The sequence below is a fragment of the Galeopterus variegatus genome, unplaced genomic scaffold (assembly GCF_000696425.1).
Source record: "Galeopterus variegatus unplaced genomic scaffold, G_variegatus-3.0.2 Scaffold1608, whole genome shotgun sequence".
Taxonomy (NCBI): domain Eukaryota; kingdom Metazoa; phylum Chordata; class Mammalia; order Dermoptera; family Cynocephalidae; genus Galeopterus; species Galeopterus variegatus.
The window spans coordinates 45,747-69,515 of record NW_007727719.1 but is presented as its reverse complement, the minus strand read 5'-3'; the positions used below and the strand labels follow the sequence as shown (position 1 = coordinate 69,515).

The window sequence follows — 23,769 nt, the reverse complement described above, 5'->3', positions numbered from 1 at the left end:
AAAAAAAAAAAAAAAAAAAAAAAAAAAGACAAATGCACATAAATACATTTCTTTTTTTCTTTCCTTCCTCTTTCTCCTCTCTTGTTTACCCTTTCTTTCGTTCCTTTTCCTACCTCCCTCCCTTCCTTCTTTCCTCCTATTTTTCCTTCCCTTCCTCCCTCTCTCTTTCCCTTCCATTCCTGAGCCATTTTGAGATTTTGTTGCAAATATTGCAATTCTTTGCTCCTGATACTCAGCAAGTATTTCCTGCAACAAGAACATGCTGCTACATAACCACAGTAGCGATGCAACATTGTCACCCTCCTGTGGCAGCATCAGGAACTTAATCTTGATGCTACACTGTTGCCTGTCATTTCTTCAGTTTGTGACCTCTCCCCCTCCTGTTGAGGGCCCAGCCCAGGATCTGGCCCTGCACGTGGTTCTCATATCGCTTTAGTCTCCCTCCACCTGCACCAGTCCTCCCCTTCCTTGGGACCCTGTGGGGAATAAGAATGGCCTTCAGGGGCCCATGAACTTTCTAACATTCTGTTTTTATGCAGAAATTGCCCATAGCTTGCATCAGCTTTTCCAAGTGGGCCATGCTCCTCTTCCGTGGGGTGAGGAGAAGGCTTAGAAAGGACATATCGGTTGGGAGAATACTGGCTTGTAGGATCAGCTGGGAACAAAGGCCAGTGGTCCTACTGGAAAGATCTTTGGCCGCAAGCTGCAAGAAGCGTGGGGCTTTTGCCTCTCCTACTGGACACACACATCTGGAAGATGGAGAATCTGCCAGGGGTGCTAGGCATCCAGATAGGTGCTAACCACAGTGTAACCCTGGCAGCCGCTCACAGGCAGTGCCAGTAGAAAAGACAGCACCAGTGACAGGCACAGCTGTCCCCCTCACCATCTCTGCCTCACTTGCTATTTTCCTCTCTCTGGATCTACTGCTCATGAGAGGATCTGATGTGCTCGTGACCTGGAGCACACCTCTCGTTCAACTTTTTTTTTTTTTTTTTCCTTTTTGTCTTTTTTCGTGTCCGGCAACGGACCGCAACCCTCAGTGTCGCGCCCGTACTGGACCGGGACCGGCAACGGGATCGCAACCCTCGGTGCTGTGCCCGCCCCTTGCTCAGCCAGTGAGCGGGAACCGGTCTGTATGTGGGATCCGAACCCTCAGCGGGAGCGCCGCCGCACTTCCCAAGCGGCGCACTGTAGCAGTGCGCCACCGGGCCGGCCCCTCTCGTTCAACTTTAAGGCCTCTGGTCCAGATGGTTCAGGTACTGAATTAGGCATCGCTCTTTGCATGTACCAGAAACACATTCAACCTAGCTCGGGTCAAAAAAGGCAATTTATGCACCCCATGTCTGTAGCATTATTCACAGTAACACAAAGGTGGAAGTAACCCAAGTGTCCACAGTGGGGGAATGGATAAACAAAATGTGGCATGTATGTAATGGAATATAATTCAACCTTATAAAGGAAAGAAATACTGACATGTGCTACAACGTGAATGTACCTTGAAAGCATCATGCTAAGTGAAATAAACCAGTCACAAAACACAGATACCACATGATTCCACTTACATGAGGTACTTAGAATAGTCAAAATCATAGAGACAGACCGAATGTTGTAGCCAGGGACTGGGAGAAGGGAGGAATTGGGAGGAGGGAGGAATAGGGAGGAGTTATTTAATTGGTACAGAGTTTTAATTTTGCAAGATGAAAAAGTTCTGGAGATGAATGGTCATGATGTTTGCAAAAAAATGTGACTATATTTAATACCACCAAACTGTACACTTAAAAATGGTTAAGATGGTAAATCTTATGTTATGAATATTTTACCACAGTTTTTTAAAATGGACAATTTATGGGTTTATGTAACTAAAGTTTGTGAGTTATGTGGACTTCAGGCATAGTTTGATCGAGGGGCACAAATGAAGTCAAAAGCACCTCTCCATCACTCTGCTGAGCTATGTGCTGGCTTCATTCTTAGGCAGCTTCTCTCAGTGAGGTACTTAGCATGGCTCCTGCTAGTGCAGGCTGATATCCCAGCTGAAATAGAGCATCTTTTTCTCAGTAGTCAGGCCACAGTCCTCTCTCTGATGCTCATTGGGTTGCCTTAGTCACTTGCCAGCCTCTGAGCCAGTCAGTGTGACAAGGGTGATAGGCCCTTGATGTGTCCACCCCCTGGAGTCAGGCTGTGGGCTCAGTCACATTGGAACTATGTTTGGGGAAAGCAGGGGTGCAGAAAGTCAAGATGTGGTTACTGAAGAAGGGAGAATAGATGCTGGCAGATCCAAGCAACAGCTGCACTACAGATGCTGTATCCACGACCAAGGCTGCAGGGGCAGGCCCCAGGAACACAGTCCTAAGCACCATGTCCTGTGCAGAAAGGACGCTCTCTGGCTTCTTTGCATGGAGACTTGGAACTGGGTAGGAAGGAGACTTGAAATGTTTTTGAAACATTTGAGGCAGTATCACCTGGAATCCCAGCATTCAAGACAGATGGAAGAGGGGGTGTTATACTCAAAGACAGGCAGAGTTGACAATTGGATCATTCCAAGTGCTGATAAGGGTGGAGCAACAGGAACTCATTTCTGTCTGGTGGGAATGTTGAGGATTACAGCCACTTTGAAAAATGGTTGGACATCATCAGTTATAGCTGAAGAGCCCACGTTCTCATTGTTCTTTCTAGCAGTTCCACTCCGAGGCAGCTGGAGAGAGGCCTTCTCACCTGTGTGCAAGAATGCTCATCCTAGGGCCGGCCCGGTGGTGCACTGGAGAGTGCGCTGCTTGACAGTGTGGCGGCACTCCCGCCGAGGGTTCGGATCCCATGTGGAGACCGGTTCCTGCTCACTGGCTGAGCGCGGTGCGGGCGCAACACCGAGGGTTGCGATCCCATTGCCGGTCAGTAAAAAAAGACAAAAAGGAAAAAAAAAAAAAGAATGTTCATCCTAGTATGGTTCGCAGTAGTGAGAGGCTGGCACCCAAGCCAAAGGGAAAGTGGGTGAATCAATAATCTATAAATGAGTGGTCTCAGCAAACTTTTTCTGTGAAGGGCTGGACAGTAAATATTTTAGGCATTGCAGTACATATTGTCTCTGTTACAACTACTCTACTAGCTGCTATAGAGGGGGAAACAGCCAGGGACAATGTGTGAATGAATGGACATGGGTGTGTTTCATCAGAACTTTAGTTATGAAAACAGCCTCCAGAATGGACAAATCCATAGAGACAGAAAGTAGTTGACCTTTGAACAACATGGTTTGAACTGTGCGGGTCCACGTGTATACTGATTTTTTCAATAAATATATTGGAAAATTTTTGGTGAATGCATGACATACCTAACCAAGCAGTTAAGTAGTCTACCTGACAGTAGGCTATCAGTAGTTATGTAGTTAAGATTTTGGGGAGTCAAAAGTTATATGTGGATTTTTTACTGGGGGAGCTGGTACCCCTCGTCCCCACATTGTTCAAGGGTCAACCTTAGGTTGGTGGTTGCCAGGAGTTGGAGGGAGGGAAGTCTGGGGAGTAACTGCTTAGTGGGTACAGGGTTTCCATTTGGGATAATGAAAAAGTCAAGGAAGTCGATAATGGTGATGGTGCCATTGTGAATATCCTAAATGCCACTGAATTGTGCGTTTAAAAATATTGAAATTGGTAAATTTATGTTCTGTTGATTTTACCATCACCACCACCACAACAAAAAAATATAGACAGGTGGCCAGCACCTATAGGCTGTGGTTTGCTGACCTCTGATCAAGAACGCTATCTATGAACACAGACAAATCTCAGCAACATGTTGAGGGCAAAAAGCAAGTTGCAGGGCTGGCCCGGTGGCGCACTAGACAGTGCGCCACTTGGGAGTGTGGTGGCGCTCCCGCTGAGGGTTTGGATCCCATGTGGTGACCGGTTCCCGCTCACTGGCTGAGCGCGGCGCGGGCGCAACACCGAGGGTTGTGATCCTGTTGCCGGTCCCCGGTATGGGCACGACACCGAGGGTTGCGATCCCGTACCGGTCAGTAAAAAAGACAAAAAGGAAAAAAAAAAAAAGCAAGTTGCAGAAGAAGGCATACAAACATGCCAAAAAATATTCACTGTGGCTGTTGAATGAGGTCAGTAAACTCTGCCCTTCACCTCCCTGCAGTAAGACACATTCAGCTTTAGTAGGATTGAACAGTAGGTGGCTCCCTTTAAGGAAGCAGTGGGGGTTGTGTGGGGGGGTGGTCCCTGAGTCCCCAGTATTCTCTAGGACTTTCTGCTTCATACTGAGCCCATGAGATAGGCTGTAATAGACATTCCTAGAATAGCTGCTGCAGCCAGGAGACCCCAAAGTGATCCCATTGGAGTTTAAACCAAAGTGCTCAGGTGGCACCAGGTGGCACCAAACTGCAGCCCAGACCTGGATGGATTTGGTCTTTTAGTGGGACAAGAGCACTATCTGGCAATTTATGGGATTGTGTTTCTTGGATCCCTTTATAGTCTTATGGCAGAAATTTACCATACATATAGTAAAGTTATAAACAAAACACATGTTCATGAAAGTAAATTTGTGATTGTGGTTACCTCTGGGACAGGAGCAAGCAGAGTGAGATTGGGGAGGGGTACACAGGGGCCTTCTGTTGGCTGTGTTGTATTTTAATTTTTCAAGCTGGGTGGTGGTACATGGGGGTTCTTTGTCAGTGTTGTCCAATGGAAATCCAATGTGAGCCACAAATGTAATTTAAGATTTTCAAGTAGGTGCATTTAAGAATGTAAAACAAAACAAAATGAGTGAAATTAATTTTAATAATGTATTTAATTTAACCCAGTATATTCAACATGTTATCATCTCAACATGTAATCAATATAAAAACAAATTTTTCATATTTCAAAATCCAATGTACATTTTACATTTATAACACATCTCAATTAAGACTAGCTACATTTCCAAGTGCCTAGTAGCTACATGTGGCTGGCAGCTATTGTATAGGACAGCTCAGCTCTATATAGCACTTTGGTAAGTGTGAAAAATTTCACAATTGAAAAAAATAATAGACAGTAATAACTTCCCCAGGAAAGAATTGAACATTCTCTAGAAAAGACTATTTTCACTCTCATCTGATAGTTTATAGCACACAAAAGAATATTCTCAGTGACAGTCAACAATTAGATAAAATTTCAGCTTCAACAAGTTTGCCTGTTTTGATCCAAAATTAATTTATATTTTTTAAAGTCATAACTTGCCTTTTTCATTTATAAATACAGTATAACAATTAGGTGCAATGAAATTGACCAATGGGGAACTATCCTTTGCTTTTACACAGATTGCTTTGGGTGGTAGCACAGTTGCAAACAGAGATCAGCACCTGGGTAGGGAAGAAGCTGCTGTCCAAATGACACGGATATTTAGTTTAGTGCCTTTTTGCTTGGTTTATCCTACTTATGAGTGATAAAAGTGATAATGGTGATAAAATGTATGAAGATGCTGTGTTAATGATTATATTGGTAGTGATAGGAAAAGTTAGATGTAATCAACACTGGATTTGCTCAATAAACTTTAGATTTTTTTTTTTTTTAAAAGATGACCGGTAAGGGGATCTTAACCCTTGGCTTGGTGTTGTCAGCACCACGCTCAGCCAGTGAGCGAACCGGCCATCCCTATATGGGATCCGAACCTGTGGCCTTGGTGTTATCAGCACCGCACTCTCCCGAGTGAGCCACGGGCCGGCCCAAGCTTTAGATTTTATATTAAAAAAAATTATAAAAATGGATCTCTGGTCGAAATGGGAAAAGGCCTGAACTCTTCATTCTCTTAGTCCTCAGCAGTGACTCAGAGATCCTTAGTGGACCCAGGAGTGCGCAAAGCACAGTTGGGAAACTGCTGAGCTAATCGAGGCCTTCTGAGTCCCAGAGAGGAATATGAGGGAGAGGGACAAGTCCAGGGCTGAGCTGTGGCTAGCCCAGGTTGCAGCCCTGGGTTTCCCTGGCCAAGGGGTGTGAGTCCCACCTATTACCTTTTCTCATCCTTCCAGGCGTGGATGTGGAGGCAGCCAAGCGGGCTGAGGAGGAATTACTGCTTCATGACACAAGGTGCTGGCTGAATGGGGGTGCTATGCCAGAGGCCCGGCACCCCCGTACTGGGGCCTCTGCCCTGCATGTTGCCGCTGCCAAGGGCTACATTGAGGTGATGAGGTGAGCTGGGCCAATCTGTTTCTTCTTGCTGTCTTACACCTTCCTATGAGTCTTGTCCTTTCCCATTCCTTTCTAATTTATGTACCCGAGGCTATGTATTTCCCTCTAAATACAGTCTTAGCTGCACCCACAAGTTTTGGTGTATAAACAGTGTAAAACATTTTCCAGGGCTGGCCTGTGGCTCACTCGGGAGAGTGTGGTGCTGATAACACCAAGGCCACAGGTTTGGATCCCTATATAGGGATGGCCGGTTAGCTCACTTGGGAGAGCATGGTGCTGACAACACCAAGTCAAGGGTTAAGATCCCCTTACTGGTTGTCTTTAAAAAAAAAAAAAAATTTTTTTTTTCCAATTTGTAATCTTTCTTCTTTGCTCTCCATGGATTATTTAGAAGTGTGTGCTTGATTTCCAATGGGATTTTCTATTCATCATTTTGTTACTGATTTCCTGGCTTAATTACATAGTGATCAGAGAATGGGTTCTATATTCCAGCTTTTGAAATTTGTGGAGATTTGCTTTATATACCAGAATATGTAAGCTGGAAAAGAATGGTGGTGTCTGGTACAGTACTCTCTGTAGGTTATTAGGTCAACTTTATAATCATGCTGTTTCAACCTTCTGTATTCTTCTGTATTTTCCCCTTTGCTTATTCTGTCAGTTACTGTGAGAGATGTGGTTCATTCCTTGCTGCAATTATGGTCTCGGCCTGTTTCTCCTAGTTCTGTCAATTTCTATTTTATATATTTCTAGGCTAGGTTATTTGGTGCATATATATTTTAAGTTATTATAGTACATATTTCCTTTCTGTCATTCTCACCTCAGTTTGGGTCTTATTTAGTGCCTATCTAGCTGTCTTTTCTCTTTCCATTGGAGTAGTTTTCTCCAAGTGTCATCCTCAAGCTCCCTGCTGTTTCAGTTCTCATCTCTGTCTTTTGTGATGTTATACTTTATTTTTTAGTATTAAAATGGAGTAAGGTGAATCCCTCCATCTCTCTGCTCAACTCTGTGTTGATTAGTTTTTAAGCAGGTTTTCTCAGTGAGTACTTAAGATGACCCTTAAAAGCTCCAGGCTTATATCCTAGCTGCTCAGCACCTGCTGCTGAAGTAGAGCATCTTATCCTCCATAGTTCCATCAAAAGTTCACGTTTGTTGCTCACTGGGCCACCTTACTTACCTACCCATTTCTGAACCAGTCATTACAGCAAGGGGCAACAGATCCTCTAAATGGTCAAGCCCAGTGATATGCCCAGCCCTGGAGGCTGTGCCCTCCTCTGCCTATAACTTCCACCCCTGAGTTCAAGGTGGCTGCTTTGTCTCCTGCCATTGCATCTACGTCCCATCCAGCAGGATAGGGGAGAGGGCAAAAGGAGCAAACATCCATTCCTTTTAAGATAACAGTTCAGAAGTGACATGCACCACTTAATGCTGACATCCCATTTGCCAGACCCTAGTCACCTGACCATTCCTAGATGTAAGGGACACTAGGAGATTCGTATTGAGCCAGGTGACCATGTGTCCCATTAATAGTTGGGTGCTATTATTAAAGGGAGAAAAAGAGTCAATATTTGTGGGTAGTCTCAGAATTGAAGCACTTTGGACTTAGAAATATTCACTGACTGTACTTTCATAACTCCCTTTTGTATGGGCTCCTGTTTACACTAAGATCTATTGACTGCATTTTTAAAAGAGTGTAGCCAGCATTCTCCCCATTAAAGATCAGTGGCAAAGTAGAGATATACATTTATCTGATGTCGTTCATTCTTGTTTTTTTTTTAAAAGATGACCGGTAAGGGGATCTTAACCCTTGACTTGGTGTTGTCAGCACCATGCTCAACTGGTGAGCTAACTGGCCATCCCTATATGGGATCCAAACCCGGGGCCTTGGTGTTCTCAGCACCACACTCTCCTGAGTGAGCCACGGGCTGGCCCTTGATGTTATTCATTCAACACTTATTTACTGAGCACCTGCTGTGTGCCAGGCAGTCTGTTAGATGGTGAGGACACAGTGGTAAACAGACAGAGCTGGGCCCCCCTGCAGCTCCTTGCTTCATTGGGGAGACAGACAGACATGTTGGACTGTGTCCTTCTTTGCTGTGGTGGCTGTGCTGTGCATTGCAGGATGTTGAGCAGCATCCCCAGCCCTTGCCCACTGGATATTAGTATCCCCCAGTTGTAAGAACCAAAAATGTCTCTGGATATTGCCAAATGTTCCCTGGGGGGCAACATCACCCCAGTTGAGAACTGCTGGCTTAGAAGGATAGAAATAGGGTGATGGGAGAAGAGTGTGATGGGGAGAGGCCTATGTAAGGTTTGGATTTGGTGGTCAGGAAACAGCGGGGTGGGCCATGTGAAATGCTGCAGCGCCCTGAGAACACTCGCTGGGCAGAGAGAACAGCAAGTCCAAGAGACAGGTTGCCACTTGGGGGAATAGCAGGAAGCCCAGCGTGGCTGGAGCAGAGTGAGCTTGGAGCGAAAGCATGGGGAAGGTGAGTGAAGAGGTCGGCAGGGCCAGATAGAGGACCTTTTGTTTAAAAAGTTTCTTTATAAGGGCCTGCCTGTGGCTCACTTGGGAGAGCGTGGTGCTGATAACACGAAGGCCACGGGTTCGGATCCCATATAGGGATGGCCGGTTGCTCACTTGGGTGAGCGTGGTGCTGACAACACCAAGTCAAGGGTTAAGATCCCCTTACCGGTCATCTTTAAAAAAAAAAAAAAAGTTTCTTTAGAAAATATCTCAGTCTATCCATCTCTTCCCACTTTGCCATAGCTCTTCTCATTGACACAGAACCTCATTTGGGTTCTCTCAGAGTAGGCATGTCTTAAGCTCAGCCAGGTCTGGAGAGTTGCCCTGGACTTGTAACCCTGCTTTCACCCCCAAATTGAGTGGTCTGAAGTGGTTATTATTTTCTTGCAGAATTTAAGCCGGAGTTTCTCAACCTTGGTGTTATTGACATTTTGGGTCAGATCATTCTGTGTTGTGTGGCTGTGCTATGACTTAGGATGAGCAGTGTCCCTGGCCTCTACCCAGTAGATGCCAATAGTGCCCATCCCTACTTTATGACAACCAGAGATGTTTGTAGACGTTGCTATTGTTGCCTGGGGGGCAGCATTGTCCAGGTTGAGAACCACTGCTCTAAGCTGACTAGGTTCCTGGAACACCGTTGTCCTGAGGTGTCCCCTTTAGGGGTCTCGTCCTTTTTATAGTCTTGGGGGCTGGCAGGGGAGCTCCTTTGGGGCTGTCTCCTTGCACCCCATTGCTGCCACCTCAGAGTCCCACACCAGGGTGACCCCAAAAGTGTCAACCCCCTGCCTGTATGAGAAGCAGGTTCCGGAGGCCACCTGCTGGGCCAGGGTGTAGCTTCTAGCTACTGGACCAAGGGGAAGGGTCAAGGCTGGGGGGGCAAAGAGGTTACTTGTAGTGGAGGATCTTGGGGTAGTGGCTCTTTACTGACTGATTCAGGAGCTTTTCAATGTTGTAACAACTGGAGCTGCAGCCTCAGCATGGCTGGCTGAAATCAGCCCTTTGCCCAGATCTCCCATCTTGGCCCTGATCCAACACCTCCCTGGCCCCCAGGCTGCTCCTTCAGGCTGGCTATGACCCAGAGCTACGCGATGGGGATGGCTGGACCCCCCTGCACGCAGCGGCCCACTGGGGCGTGGAGGATGCCTGCCGCCTGCTGGCTGAACATGGTGGGGGCATGGACTCGCTGACCCATGCGGTGAGGGCTGGGGACTCAGAGGCTGGGATAGGGTGGAGGAGGGCCCCCACCTCCATCATCATCTACCCCTTATTCTCCCCCAACCCAGGGGCAGCGTCCTTGTGACCTGGCTGACGAGGAAGTGCTGAGCCTGTTGGAGGAACTGGCACAGAAGCAGGAGGATGTGAGTTTCAGCGCCACAAAGTTCACCCCAGGCTTCCTCCCTTCCCTACAACTCATCAGAGGAGGCCAGGAAGGAAGGGCTGGGGAGGGAGGACATCCTCATCCCCTGACTTTCTGACACCCACTGCCCCAGGCAGCTGCTCTTCCCCACTTGGTGACCCAGGCCCAGTGGAGTGTGAGCAGGGGCACAGCTGGGTGAGTGGTTGGAGGAGGCAGGGGTGGGGCTGGGCCACAGTGGATGTTGGGCTGGGAAGCTCCCTACCTGCCTGGTGAGGGGACAACAGAGGATTCAGGTGGAGGTTGTCTGTCTGGACTCAGGCTGGGCTCATCACTCCTGGGATCTCTCCCAGCCAGCACCAGGCCAGGCTTTGTTGCTGGGAAAACACAGATCAAAGGGGTTAAATGTATGGGCATTGGCCAGACTGCCTGGGTTGGAATCCCAGCTCTGCCATGGATTTGCTGTGTGAGCTCGAGCCAGTCACTTACCCTCTCTGGGCCTTAGTTTTCTCATCTGTAAAATGGGGATGGTAATAATGCATGCCTTTACTTTACGAGGAGTTATGTGTGATGTTACGTGGAGTATGCTGTGAGGAATATATACATGTTACTAAATAAAACCATTTATAACCATGCCTGGCATACAGTAAGCTCTGTTAGGTAGCAAGAAACATCTGAAGCTTCCTGGGGGCCAGGCCCTCTGCCTCGAGTTTCTGTTGAGTGGGCAGGTGGATATTGACAGATCCTTCTGTTTAAAGATTGGCAGTAGTGATGTCAAGGCTTGCAAACTCAGGAGAAAAAGCTTGTGGCTCTGGCTTGGTTAATTCTGGCCAGCTTTCTGGAGGCCAGGGCACACCCTTAGGCTTGAGGGAACAGCAGGTGCAAACTCTGGGCGGTGAAAAATGTAGGGTGCCCTGAGGGGCCCAGGGAGGGGAGCGTGAATCATGAGGCAGACCCTGATATTGAGGAGCAGCATGGCTTCTACCATGAGGGTAATGGGGGCATGGGAGGGAGAGGGGGAATGTTTAATTTTTCCTTTGCAGCTGGCCAGTATGGGGAACAGGGATTTTTTTTTTTTTTTTTAAAGATGACCGGTAAGGGGATCTTAACCCTTGACTTGGTGTTGTCAGCACCACGCTCACCCAGTGAACGAACTGGCCATCCCTATATGGGATCCGAACCCGTGGCCTTGGTGTTATCAGCACCGTACTCTCCCGAGTGAGCCACAGGCCGGCCCAGGGATTTTTTTTTTTAAAGGATGATCTGATCAGTAGGGGGATCTTAACCCTTGGCTTAGTGTTGTCAGCACCACACTCACCCAGTGAGCTAACCTGCCATCCCTATATGGGATCCGAACCCGTGGCCTTGGTGTTATCAGCACCACACTCTCCCGAGTGAGCCACGGCTGGCCTGGAACAGGGATTTTTGATGAGTGAAGCAGAGTCAGCTCTTAGTGAGGTAGCCCAGGTGTCACAGGAGCCTGGCCTGGGCGCATCTGGGAACACTTTCTGGAAAACATGAATACTGCAGTGCCCAGAGTTTGCTAGAAGAGGCAGGGATGAACTGCATTCCTGGCGAGTGGCACTGATCTGCAAAGGCTCCAAGGTGTGAAAGTAAATTGCAGTCTGGAAAACGGTGCCCATTGTCACAGAGCTTAGGGCAGAGGAGGCTATGGCCAAATCTGGGGCAACCAAATGTTGGGCCAGTGTCCTGGGTGTGCTGAGAAGGTCTGATTAGGTTGCCCCTGGGGGTAGAAAGAGGCCTCTGGGGACGAGACTGGAGACTTCATGGGTGGGGGCTGTGAGAACAAGACCAGGGCACCTTCTCTTCCAGCAGATGCATGGCCATCTGTGAATAAGTCCACAAATCCTCTCTGCCTGTCCCAGGCACTGAACTCCTTGTAGTTGCAGCACCCTGAGTAAGGCACGCTCAGCACAGCTGTGAATGGTGACTCTCGGTGTTGGTGATGTGTAACAGAGGAGTCCAATCCAGGGGGACCCAGGAGGGATTGTGTATTCTACCCCTCCCCTTCAGCCCCCTTTCTTCCTTTCAGCTTCGAAATCAAAAGGAAGCCTCCCAGAACAGGGGCCAGGAGCCCCAGGTGCCCTCCAGCAGCAAATACAGAAGGTAGGAGGGAGGAGCCCCCTGCTGGTGGGGTGGGTTGGAGGCTCCACCCCAGGGCTGGACCCCAACTCCCTCTCCTTCCCCAACAGGAGCTCTGTGTGCCGTCTGAGCAGCCGGGAGAAGATCTCCCTCCAGGACCTATCCAAGGAGCGCCGGCCTGGTGGGGCTGGAGGGCCACCCATCCGGGATGAGGATGAGGGAGAAGAAGGCCCCATGGGTGAGGGGCCAGACTAAGGGCAGATCTTATGAAGGAGGGGCTGGGAGCCTGGACTCCTGGAGCTGAGGGAGGAGAGTAGAGGGGCTGGGTTCTTTTATTCTCAGAGGCAACTAGCAGATTCTATGACTAATCACCCCCCACCCATGTTTCCACACTTCAGAGCCATCCCCTGAAGAAACCAGGACCCTCAATGGAGTCTCCTCCCCACCTTTTCCTACCCCTAAGAGCCCCATGGTGAGTCTGGATTTCCTTAGAGATCATGGGAGGTCGGGAGGGTGGAGGAGGTGGGATTCCATAAAGCCTGTAAACCTCTCCCCAGGGTAGGTAGTGTGAAGACTACAGTTCCCAGAATCCTCATGGACAACCGATCACCTTTTTCAGGCCACACCTGCCCCAGGGGACGATGGGAATTGTAGCGTTTTACAGTCCTCCTGGGGGTTAACACTTGAGGTCTCTGAGAAGAGGGGTCCTTTCTCCATAACTAAGACTTTCCTCTTCTCCCAGCTGCCCAATGAGGCCCCCTTCTCTAGGCGCTTTGGCCTCCAGAAAACAGGGAGCTCTGGTGCCCTGGGTCCCCCAGAAAAGCGAGGAGCCGATGGAGCCCCTGGGTCTGGGCTGCAGCGCTCAGCTTCCTCCTCTCGGCTGGAAGGGACCTCCACTCAGGTGAGTGGGGTGAGCTGGGCAGGGTCCAGGCCCCTCCCCAGGGCAGGGTCCAGGAGAATACCCTCCCCTCCTCTCTCTCTATAGGCCAAGGAGCCCCATCTTGCCAGAATTACTCCTACTCCCTCCCGGAAAGTGCTGGAGCTACCTGTCCTGTAGGTACCAAGAGCTGGGCCCCCCTGGGGTGGGAGGCTGATCTGGGTTTCAGTCCTGTCAGCATGATTTTGAATAAGTTCATTTTCTCTCTACTGTCTAGTCCCTGCTTTCTCCTTCAACCCCACCAATTACCCTGCCTCGGTTTCCCTTTTGGTGTGTCAAGTAAAAGCTCACAGTAAAACTTCCAAGGCCACAGGGATCTGGCCTTCTGCGGCCTCAGAGCCTTTGCTATGTCTCTTCCCCCTCACATCCACAGGGCTTGCTTTCTCCCTCCCTCCCTGTGATCTGTGTTTAAATTGTTTAAATGTCACCTTCTTCCTGAGGCCCACTGTGGCCACCCTCCTCCCACTGCAGCAGTGTCTGGTCATGTAGACCCTCCTGTCTCCTGTCCTTGTTTTGTTTCTTTTCTCCAAAGTACTTTATCCTTGTGATGTATTATGTAATGTGCCAATCTTTTTATGGTTATAGTTTATTTTGTGTCTTTCCTGCTCAGATTTGACTCTGTCCTGGCAGAGATACCTTGTTTATTTTGTTCACTGCTGTATATTCAGTGCCAGGTACATAACAGGAGCTTGAGTAATATTTGTTGAATGAATGAATTCATACAGGTCTGAGATCACCAAGCCTCCTCCTCCCCTGGATAACTCCACTCCTCCCTCCAGGATTCCAGAGGCTGAATCCCCAGTGAAGCCAAATATCCCCACACCATCCACAGCACTCCCAGTGGACTCCCGGGACCGTCGGAGGTGAAGAGGCCAGGGCGGGAAGCTGATGGCTCCCCAGCTGGGAGATAACTACATTACCCAGGAGTCCCCAGGGCTTTGGGTGGGTTTCCTGAGGGAAACTTTGTCCCAGGGTCTGCTGGAAGTTGAAGTCGTTTCTGGCAGAATTTGCCTCCCCTGGAGGGTATCAGCCATGGAAGGAGGACAGGGCCAAAGGAACCCTCCCTCAGAACTGGGGCCCTTCACTCAGGTCCTACCAGATGCCTGTGCGAGATGAGGAATCTGAGTCCCAACGGAAAGCTCGCTCCCGCCTCATGCGCCAGTCTCGGAGGTCCACACAGGTGTGGGGGGTTGGATGGGGATCTGGACTACTGGGTTTGAGGGAGGAAGGGCTGGGGCCTAGACTCCTGGGTCTGAGGGAGGGAGAAACTAAGGCCTGGATTCTTGACTCCTGAGGGGTTAGGCCCTGACCCTGGAGTCCCCTGACTGCCCACTCTCCCTGCCAGGGTGTGACTCTGACAGACCTGAAGGAAGCAGAAAAGGCTGCAGGGAAGGCCATAGAGCCTGAGAAGTCATCTCTGCCATGCCTGGTGAGAGAGGTCAAGTAAGGGGCAAGTGGGTTGTACAAGACTCCCTCTTCCTCTGACAACCACGCACTCCCCAACAGGACCCTTCCCGCCGGCCCCGAGTGCCTGGAGTTGAGAACTCTGACGGCCCTGCCCACAGAGGTGAGGTCTGCTGTCTGTGCAAGTCCTTCTGCAGGATCCACCCAATCTCTCTCATACAGTCTTCCTATTTTCCTGGGGGATTGGGCCCAGGGACCCCAACACTGCAGAGAGGGTGCTCCCTCCACAGGTGTCTGGGCTGATTTCTGCCCCTTCCCCAGCAGAGGCGCCTGACGGGCAGGGTCAGGGACCACAGGCATCCAGGGAGCACCACAAGATCGACAAGGAGCGGAGGGGGCCTGCTGAGGTGAGGTGGGCTCAGGTGGGGCCTAGCTAGTACTGAGGGTGGACCATGGGGATGGGGCAGGACCAAGCCTCCCTGTCCATCTGGCTGAACCTTCCCTCCATCTTAGGGGGAAGAGGCGGAGCCGACAGATGGAAGCCCAGAAAGCAGGTATGGGGCTGAGGGGGCAGGGTTGGGGCTTGTCTGTGGTGCAGCAAGCAGCGTGAATCCTGAGGCTGTGCTCCACCTTCACCCCAGCACTCCCGAGGGCGGCCCCTCAGCCCGCAGGCAGCGCACACAGCGGAACCTCAACCCAGAACCTGAGCCAGGAACCGAAGAGCCGGAGGGAGGCTTTAAGAAGGTGTGACAGCTACCCCACTCCACCATCAGTCCCGTTAATGCTCCGCCCCTTTGTTCGGTGGCTCCCACTTGCTAGATGCCCACATCCTGCCCTTCCCAGCCCCCCTGCTAAGGTGCTGCATCTGGGGCTGGCAGGCCCGACTGTCTGCCTTCTCCCTTACCCCCAGCTGTACTCAGAGCTACGCAGGGAGAATGAGCGGCTTCGTGAAGCCTTGACTGAAACCACGCTGCGGCTGGCGCAGCTCAAGGTGGAGCTGGAGCGGGCCACACAGGTAATAGTGCCCAGGCCCTTGGAGGTGCAGGAACTGGCTGGGCTGCCTGTGCCTGGTGCAGCATCACGAGTGGGTGGAGCCTGAGTGATGAGCAGTGGGTCTAGGACCTCTGAGAGGTGGGGCCTGAACTATGAAGGGTGGGCCTTAACTGGGCTCCACCTTCTTAGGGGAGGGGCTAGGGTTGGGGGGGCAGTAGAAGCAGGGCTATGGCCTGTTGGAGGCAGGGTCCGATCTTTGAGGGGTCTGAGCTGGGCTTAGCTTTTTTTTTTTTTTTTTGTGGCCGGTAAGGGGATCGTAACCCAAGCAGTGAGCGCACCGGTCATCCCTATATAGGATCCGAACCCGCGGCGGGAGCGTCGCTGCGCTCCCAGCGCCACACTCTCCTGAGTGAGCCACGGGGTCGGCCTGGGCTTAGCTTTTGAGAGGGGAAGTAGAATTTCTGGGAGCCTGAGCGATGAGGAGAGGGTTCAGAGAGGGCAGGGCTAGGACTCTGGGAAGTGGAGCGGGATCTATGGAAGGGTGGGGTCTGAGCAGGGCTCAGCTTCTTGAGGGGTTGGGGCTAGGACCTTGGAGGCGGGGCCTGAATGGTTAGGGGTGGTTTGGCTAGTGGGTGAGTAAGGTCTTGGCAGGAGCTTAGACTGCCTCCCTGCCACAGCAATGCTGGCTACCCCTTCTGACCCTTGTGCATTCTCTCTCCCCTCACCAGAGGCAGGAACGCTTTGCTGAGAGGCCAGCCCTTCTGGAGCTGGAGAGATTCGTGAGTAGGGGCAGCTGGGATGGTGCCAGATGTGTCCCCAGCCTTATGCCCATGTGGGTCTGGATCAAGAGGGCCACACTGACCTCCTAACCTGGTCCCCTGACCTTTCCCCACCCTTCTTAGCCTTACTCAGTTTCTAAACGTTCTTCTAGGAGCGCCGGGCCCTGGAACGCAAGGCAGCAGAGCTGGAGGAGGAGCTGAAGGTGGGTGCTCATGGAGGCACTGCAGGCAAAGGGCCGAGGGTGGGTGGGGCTCAGCCTACCCAGGGCCACCCAGCTGACCCCTTCTGCCCCCCAGGCCCTATCTGATCTCCGGGCTGACAACCAGCGGCTCAAGGATGAAAATGCAGCGCTGATCCGAGTCATCAGCAAACTTTCCAAGTGACTCTGGAGAACTTTCCTGCACCCGTATTTATACAGCTGCTTCTGCCACACGCACCCCTTCCCCCGTGTGAACACCACCAGTAACAGGGCTCTGGGGGAAGTCTCTGAGAAGCCATAACCTCCCCTTGGGATCTCTGGACTGGGAGGGGAGCACAGAGTCCCCAGGAGCCAAAGGGGGCCATCTGAGGCCAGGATGAAGGCAGAGGCCAAGCCAGGTAGGGGGACGTCGCCAAGAGGAGACTGGGGTCGGAGACGGGACCAGGAAGGAACCGAGGACCAAGAGGCGCAAGGATCAGTAGCCAGGACCAGAGTGGCTGCCCCACAGGTCCCCCACCTCACGTGTGATACCACCCCAGTCACCCCTCCCTCTCCTGAGCAGGGATCCAAGAATGTGCCAAGAGTCCTGCTGGCCTCAGCCAGGTGGGCCTGTATATAGGGTCCATGTGCAATAGGGAGGGATGTCTTCTATTTTTTGCTGCCCCCTCTCCACCCTCTGTCTGGGGCAGGGGGAGAAGGTATTTTCGAGACAAAGCACAGGCACCACAAATAAAAGTCGTGAAGTTGCCACTCAGTGACTGCATCCCCAGCTGGAGGTGGGGTGCTGTTTCCTGCTTCTGTGCTCAGGGGCTATGCGTGTTAATGAGCAAGCTACTGGGCCATTTGGGTGGGGTGCTGAGGGGTGGGTAGGTGCTGGCTCACTGGTGTGGAGAGGGAGCTTCAGGAAGAGCAACGAGTTGGAGCAAAGGCCCTAAGCCAGGGTTGACGTGATCACAGGCAAGGTGGCTGGAGGGGAAGCTGACAGGGAAGGAAGGGTCAGCTGCTTAATACTTTGAGGGCCGTGAATATTGAGCTAAGGAACTTGGATTTGCCACCAGTGTCTTTGAAGGAAATTTAAGTCAATTGTAAATATTTAAAATTTGGGTTAATTCACATAAAAATCTGGAATTTTGGCTTCTCTGAAAAAAATAGGAAACTGACAATGTGAGCTTTTCAGTCCTGCATGGCAATGGGTGACTGGAGCTGAGTGGGAGCCATTTTCCAAGATGGGCATTCATTCATTCATTCATTCTTTCAGTAATTATAGATCATATTCTACTTGTCAGGTTCTGTTCTACATGCTGGTGTTACAGTAGTGAACAAAACAGGCAAAGATCCAGTATGTTTCAGGAGGGGAGGCATCCAGTGATTAAATTAATGTATTCCAGATGGTAGTGCTATGGAGAGAGAGCAGGGGAAGGAGAAAGGTGTGTGTGTGTGTGTGTGTGTGTGAAGGAGAAAGGTAGGTGTGTGTGTGTGTGTTTTGTATAGGGTAGTCTGGGTAGGCCTCACTGAAAAGCTGGCATGGTCAGATAATTGACGTGGCAAGTAGTGAGCTGTGTAGGTATTTGAGGGAAGAGCCCTCTGGATGATGAGAATGTGTGCAAAGACCCTGGGGTAGAAGTGTGCCTGACATGTTGGGGCACAGGAAGAACCCAGTGTGTCTGGAGGGAAGCAGTAGGGGATGAGGTTAGAGAGGTAGTGGCTGGCTGTGCAAGGACTTGGCCACGTAAGGACTTGAGCTGTGACGTGGGAGCCTTGGGTGGTTTTGAGGCATAATCATGATCTGGCTTAGGTTTTAGAGTCCTTCTGGCTGCTGCATTAAGAATAGAGTGGGAGTTGGTGGTAAGGGACAGGGCGACCGGTTAAGGGGCTACTGGTGAAATCCTAGCAAGAGATGATGGTGGCTTGGGCCAGGGTGACAGCAGTGGATATGGTGAGAAATGGTCAGATTCTGGGAATGTTGGAAGGTACAGCCCTTTGTTTGGATGTTGGCTTGTAATAGAAATAGAGCTTAGGCCCAACTTGCTCGTTTGGGTCACTTGTCTCGTTCCTGCAGGCATTTCAGTTTGCAGCCCAGATGATGGGAGCCAGGAGGGGTTATTGAGGAGGGGACTGCTTATATTTCTGGTTCCTCTTTTAGAAATGAGGGGTAGGGCACCAGGCAAGAGGTTTAAGGATGATTAAATACTCCCTGGGGTCGAGAGTATTCTGGACAGAAGGAAAAGATGAACCAAGGCATGGTGGAGGAGGAGGAAAGCAGAGTCCTCTACAGCCTGAGAAGCCAGAGAGCCTGATGGTCACAGGCCCTCAACTGCCAAGCTGGAGCTTGGATTTTAGCTGATGGGTCATGGGGTGCTAAGGGAGGTGTTCGAGTAGGGGATGGGGTCGGGGTTGATGTGGGAAGGAGTCTTCAAGATCCAAAGTGGCCTGGTTCCAGAAGGAAACCAAGGCACAAGGAGACAAAGTGGGGAGTGAGAATCAGGGCTCCTGCCTGTTTGAGGCTGGTGCCCTCTGGTGGCTCAAGTAGAAACTGAACTCCAGGGGAACAGGCTGGACACCTGTAGGCCAACAGGGAATCTTGGCAGTGGGTGTTCTGCGGGAGCAGGTGGAGGAGCCACAGGAGGAAGAGAAAAGGCCATTCTTCCTACAGTCAGAGGAACGTCCAACCTGAATGAAGGTGCGATCCAGAGAAAACCAGCTCTCATCAGCCACCTGAATAATGGAGAAAACTTACAAGACTTGCCAGAGGGAAAAGGAGCTAGTTCTTGAGGGGGTAGGAAGTTTGTAGTTAGGCAGCTATCTCACAGGACGAAGAGTGGCCAGGAAGCCTGTGGCATGCTCAGGAGGCAGCCAGTTCTCCATGGCTGGACCCCTGGCAGGAGGTGGGGGAAAAAGTGAAGTTGGGCAACTAGCCTAGGGGATGAAGGCAGGCTTCCCTAAAGTGAGTATTTGAGCTGGGCAAAGAAGGCTGAATAAAAGTCCACCAGGCAGAAAAAGGCTGTTCTGGTCTGTAGAAATAGCAAGTGCGAAAACCAGTGGTTGAAGGGGCTTGGGGCTCTGTGGAGAAGGGCAGGACCAGAATGCAAGGAGGAATAAGGAGGTGAGAAATGAGTTTGGAGAGGTGGGTATGGAAAACACTCAAGGTCTCAAATGCTGGTGCTATAGTAGTGGCCAAACAGGCAAAGACCTGATACGAGGCTAAGAAAGCAGTGGGGAGCCAGGGAAGGATTTGAGCAAAGGATGTGTATTCAGAATATGAGGTGAGCTGGAGGGCAGACTGGTGGCTAGGAGGTCAGGAGGAAGCCTGGGGTATGGCTTCGGGTATGAAGAGTTCAGAGAGAGAAACTTAAGAAGGTGGGTCATCTCCCAGATTCCTTTCCTCCTATGAGGCTGTGTCTGGGGCAATGGGCAGATTCCTGGGCTTCCTGGTAGCCAGGAGAGGGGACAGAAGTTGACACCACTTGCTAAGAGGCGGCTGTTTATAGACTGGTTAGCATATTACAATGCACAGGGCTCCTGAGTGCGCCCTCTCCCGGCGTGTGCCTTCTCCCTGGGCGCGCAGTAAGCGCTTTCTGTAAATTGTCTCTGTGCCCTGCCTTCTCCACACTCCCAGTCCATTTTCACTCTGGAGAGACTCCAGCAAGATTGTTCAGTCTGTATACCGGGAAGGGGAAGGGGGAAGACCAGGGCCTAAACGGGTTGGCGATCCTTCAAGGGGTCTCCTCCCATTGGTGGGGGGAGTCTGAAGAGTCTGTTCTCCCACAGAGCACTGGGAAACCCGCTTTCTCTTCACTTTTTGCGAAGGGGCTAGGAAGGGTCAAATGACCTCTATTTCCATCTTGCCTTCCACCTTCTTCTTTTGCTTCTTCATCACTGCCTCCAGCTCTGACACGTTCTCTTTGTCCTGGAGAAATCAAGGGTAAAAATCAGAACCCTAGTGTCTTTGGCGCCTCCCACCCAGTTCAGGCCCAAGGGTGAGTGGCCCCCACTCACCTCCAGCAGCGCGCGCTGCACCGTGACCTGGCTGTACACACGCGCCCCCTCCTCCGGGCTTACCGCCCGCAACTCCTCCTTTTGCAGAGAGAAAAGCTGCGCGCCGGTCAGCACGCCCAGCGCGTCCACAGTCCTGAGCAAAGGCAGCGGGGGGGCGCGGTCAGGCCTGTCTGTCAATCACAGCTCAAGCTCCCCAGTCCCACCAATCACATCACGCCTGTCTAGCTGCTATATTCTAGGGTATTCAATCAGCAGTATTCTAGCTTTCAAGCAGGGCGGGGCCCTGCAGAAGTCTCCTGAATCCCCCCACACAAGTCACAGCATACCATGTAGGGAAGTTGGGCTGCACCTTGCTTTAAAAAGGGGGAGGGACTTTTCTGGGAACTCCAATCGGAGCCAGAAAAAACATGCCAACCATAGCCTGCCACTGGGTGTTGCAACCAGACAGACTCGCTTTGGGCCAACCCCAGCTCCCCGTGGTCTGCACACCTCCACCCGCTCCGGACCAATCGGAACTCCCAAATCTCCTGCCGGGTAGCCAGCGCTTGCACTACTCACCCCGAGCTAAAGCCCTTGGCTTGCAGCCAGGCGCGGACCTCCGAGGCACTTGAACGCGGGCTGAGCTGCGGCTCCGGTGCGCGGGCTCCCAGGGCTGCGCGGCTGGGACCCGAGCGGCCCTGGGCCAGGCGCGCCTGCAGCTCCTCGCTGACACTGAGCATCTGGCAGAATTTCTCTGCAGGCGGGAAACCGGAAGAAAGTACAGGCTCAGAGCGAGGCGTCCTGGGGCCAGAGGCTGGAGGCCTCCGACATCCCCAGGATGGGTCGGGAGTCCATTTGCTCTTTCTGAGTCTCGTTTTCGCTGCCTGGAAAGAGGACAAGGACCTCTGTCCGGAGGAGTTGCCCCCACCACTTACCTTTCTCACTGGGGTTTAAGTTGAGGCAATCGCAGCTGTCCCAGTGGGGCCGAACCTGAGCAGGAGCTGAGGCCAGGGCTCGTGAGGGAGGGGGAGTGCTATTTTCCTAGAGGGGAAGGAGAGAAGGGCACCTGGATCAGGGAGAGGGCTCAGAGTACCACCCCTCCCATTTCTGGAGATAAAACTTTGAAGCCCCAGCCACCTACACCCCCAATACTCTTGACACCTGACTACCACACCCCTCGTTCCCAAGACCCAGGGTCTGTCCCCTAGCCTCTCCTACCTCAAGACCCAAGAGTCTGCCCTGACTCACCATGCTGCGGGCAGGGCTTTGGCCGCGGTTCACCTGGGTTCCGGGATGGGGTGTCAAGATATTATAGGGTACATATCCCTCCTGCCCCTTTTGGTCCCGAACCTTCCACCATTTCCGCTTGTCATCCAGGACCTGGGCGTGGTATAAGGAGAGGATTCAGAGTCTGGGTCTGTGGCTAGGGCTGACCAGTTCCATCCCCTCAGCCAGCAACTCCTCTAACCTCCAACACGTCCTGTTGCTTGACTGACAACTCACTGCTGTTGCGGGCCTGGAAGTCATAATTACACAGGACCCACTTTCCTGCTGGCTCTGGCTCGCAATGGGGCTCAGATTCTTGCTCTGGATCTTGGTGACTGAGGAGAAGCAGGAAAGTTGGAGATAAGGAGGCAGCCAGCCCCACTCCATTGGGCTGTAGGGTTCCTGTGTGAGCTGGGGTTAGAGCCAAGCAGGGGTCACAGCGGGGGATCAGGTTAATACTGTTAGTAGAGATTTGAAATTGGAATAACGGCTTGGATATATTTTCTCCTTGCCTTACCTGGCACTGTGCCATAAGCATATGATATGGGTACTATTATCAATTCCATTTTGTAGATGAGAACTTTGAAGCTCAGAGAGATAAAATCACATGCCCCAGATCACACAGCTAGAAATAGCTATTTATTGAGCATCTATTAGATACTGGGCTCAGGTACAATAATAACTCATGATCATAGTAAAAACAATAGCTAACACTTATGTGGCACTTACTATGCCAGCCACTGTTTAAAGTCTGTTACATACATTAGCTGATTTGATCTTCATGAAAACCCTTGGTAGAATCATGAATTTGGACTCCCCAGTTCCTTCCTCCTCGGAAGCCCCATTATTATCACCATTACAGGTGAGTAAGCTGACACACAGTTATGTAAAGGTCACAGAGCAAGAGAATGGCATAGCCAGCCTAGGACCCAGGCAGTCTATGTCTGTGTAACTCTGCTCTACTTTACATGAAGCTGGATTTGAACCCGAGCTTGGCCACAGCCTTGAGCTCTTAACTTCCAGCCCCTACAACATCACAGACTTCTTACTCTTCCAGGAGGGGATTATCATTATTCACACTTTCCTGCAAAACTCTAGGCTCAGAGTTAAAAGCTGGAGGTGTCAAGCCCAAGACTCAAAAGCGGGGTGTGGGGGTGTGTTCTGCAATACCAGGCAGCTGGGGGTGGGGTGGGGAACAGGATCTTGGCTCTGATCCCCAATAAGAACCTCAGCCCGGATCAGGCCTACCTGTGTAGGGGAGAGGGGAGGTCTTCAGGGCCGCGGCACCCCCTGTGTGGGGCCGGCAGTTCCCAGCACGCTGTCCCTGCTGAGACCTTCTGCCCAGGCCCTCACCCAGACCCCCCTTCCTCTCCTCCAGCCTCGCTGCTTTGGTTTTTTTTCTCATCCCACCTTGCTTTGCTCCAATCTGCCCCCTACTTGCTCAAGGACCCTAAAGTTCTATCCCTTCTACCCCCTTCCTCCTCCAGGACCCAAAACTCTGAGACCCTACAGCTTGGTAGGACCGTGAATTTAGATCCCCTAGTTCTTTCCTCCCCCAGAGACCCAGGAGTCCAGGTCTCAAGCTTCACTTTCCCCTTTTAACCCTTAAAGCCTCCCAGTCTGACACCCAGCAGAGACAATTGCTTTAGAGTCTCTGGAAAACCAAGAGTCCAACCTCCTAGCCTTTACCTATCTCAGGGATGCAGAGATATTACCACTTCCTAACTTTCCCAGAAACTTCTCCCCCGACCCTCGCCCATGAAGTCCCAAGCGTGCTTCTCTGGGTCTCCAGGATCTAAGCACCTGACTTGAGTTCTTCTTCAAAATTCAAACGACCAATTCCCCAGCCTCTTCTCTAATACCCAGGTCTTTGTCCTCTAGGGACCCAGGCACAGAGCTTCTCAGGCCCTGGAAACCAAACTGCCTTCTTCCAGCCTTTTGAGGACCCAGGGGTCCAACCTCTCGGACTTTACCCACTTCCAGCCTCTTCCTCCCCTAGGCCCTGGAATCTGGGCCTCCACTCCCTCCTCCCCTTGAACCCAGAAGTCTGGTCCCCGCCCCCTCCCTCCCAGCTCCTCCCCC

The 23,769-nt window shown here is 51.4% G+C and overlaps 2 protein-coding genes across 3 annotated transcripts in view; one reads left to right on the top strand and one right to left on the bottom strand.

The window, feature by feature from the left end:
- PPP1R12C (protein phosphatase 1, regulatory subunit 12C) overlaps positions 1-17,200 on the top strand; it is a 23,171-nt gene extending 5,971 nt beyond the window's left edge. Inside the window, exons 2-20 of one of the 2 annotated variants that reach the window (XM_008577939.1) lie at positions 5,993-6,152; positions 9,727-9,871; positions 9,960-10,034; positions 12,084-12,157; positions 12,244-12,314; positions 12,532-12,605; positions 12,876-13,034; positions 13,119-13,186; positions 13,796-13,933; positions 14,160-14,250; positions 14,416-14,499; positions 14,577-14,637; positions 14,796-14,881; positions 14,988-15,028; positions 15,116-15,218; positions 15,385-15,489; positions 16,196-16,246; positions 16,399-16,449; positions 16,544-17,200. In XM_008577939.1, coding sequence (XP_008576161.1) covers positions 5,993-6,152; positions 9,727-9,871; positions 9,960-10,034; positions 12,084-12,157; positions 12,244-12,314; positions 12,532-12,605; positions 12,876-13,034; positions 13,119-13,186; positions 13,796-13,933; positions 14,160-14,250; positions 14,416-14,499; positions 14,577-14,637; positions 14,796-14,881; positions 14,988-15,028; positions 15,116-15,218; positions 15,385-15,489; positions 16,196-16,246; positions 16,399-16,449; positions 16,544-16,630 — 1,724 coding nt within the window. In that variant the 3' untranslated portion in view covers positions 16,631-17,200. Of the gene's footprint in view, positions 1-5,992; positions 6,153-9,726; positions 9,872-9,959; positions 10,035-12,083; positions 12,158-12,243; positions 12,372-12,531; positions 12,606-12,875; positions 13,035-13,118; positions 13,187-13,795; positions 13,934-14,159; positions 14,251-14,415; positions 14,500-14,576; positions 14,638-14,795; positions 14,882-14,987; positions 15,029-15,115; positions 15,219-15,384; positions 15,490-16,195; positions 16,247-16,398; positions 16,450-16,543 lie in introns of both variants that reach the window. The other variant, XM_008577938.1, reaches the window with a different exon arrangement.
- A 2,710-nt stretch (positions 17,201-19,910) lies between these two features.
- The window catches only part of EPS8L1 (EPS8-like 1), a 10,826-nt gene continuing 6,967 nt past the window's right edge, over positions 19,911-23,769 (bottom strand). Inside the window, exons 14-19 of the mRNA XM_008577937.1 lie at positions 21,890-22,022; positions 21,670-21,801; positions 21,357-21,462; positions 21,001-21,175; positions 20,443-20,575; positions 19,911-20,353 (exon numbers count right to left, since the gene is read on the bottom strand). Coding sequence (XP_008576159.1) covers positions 20,267-20,353; positions 20,443-20,575; positions 21,001-21,175; positions 21,357-21,462; positions 21,670-21,801; positions 21,890-22,022 — 766 coding nt within the window. The 3' untranslated portion in view covers positions 19,911-20,266. The remainder of the gene's footprint in view (positions 20,354-20,442; positions 20,576-21,000; positions 21,176-21,356; positions 21,463-21,669; positions 21,802-21,889; positions 22,023-23,769) is intronic.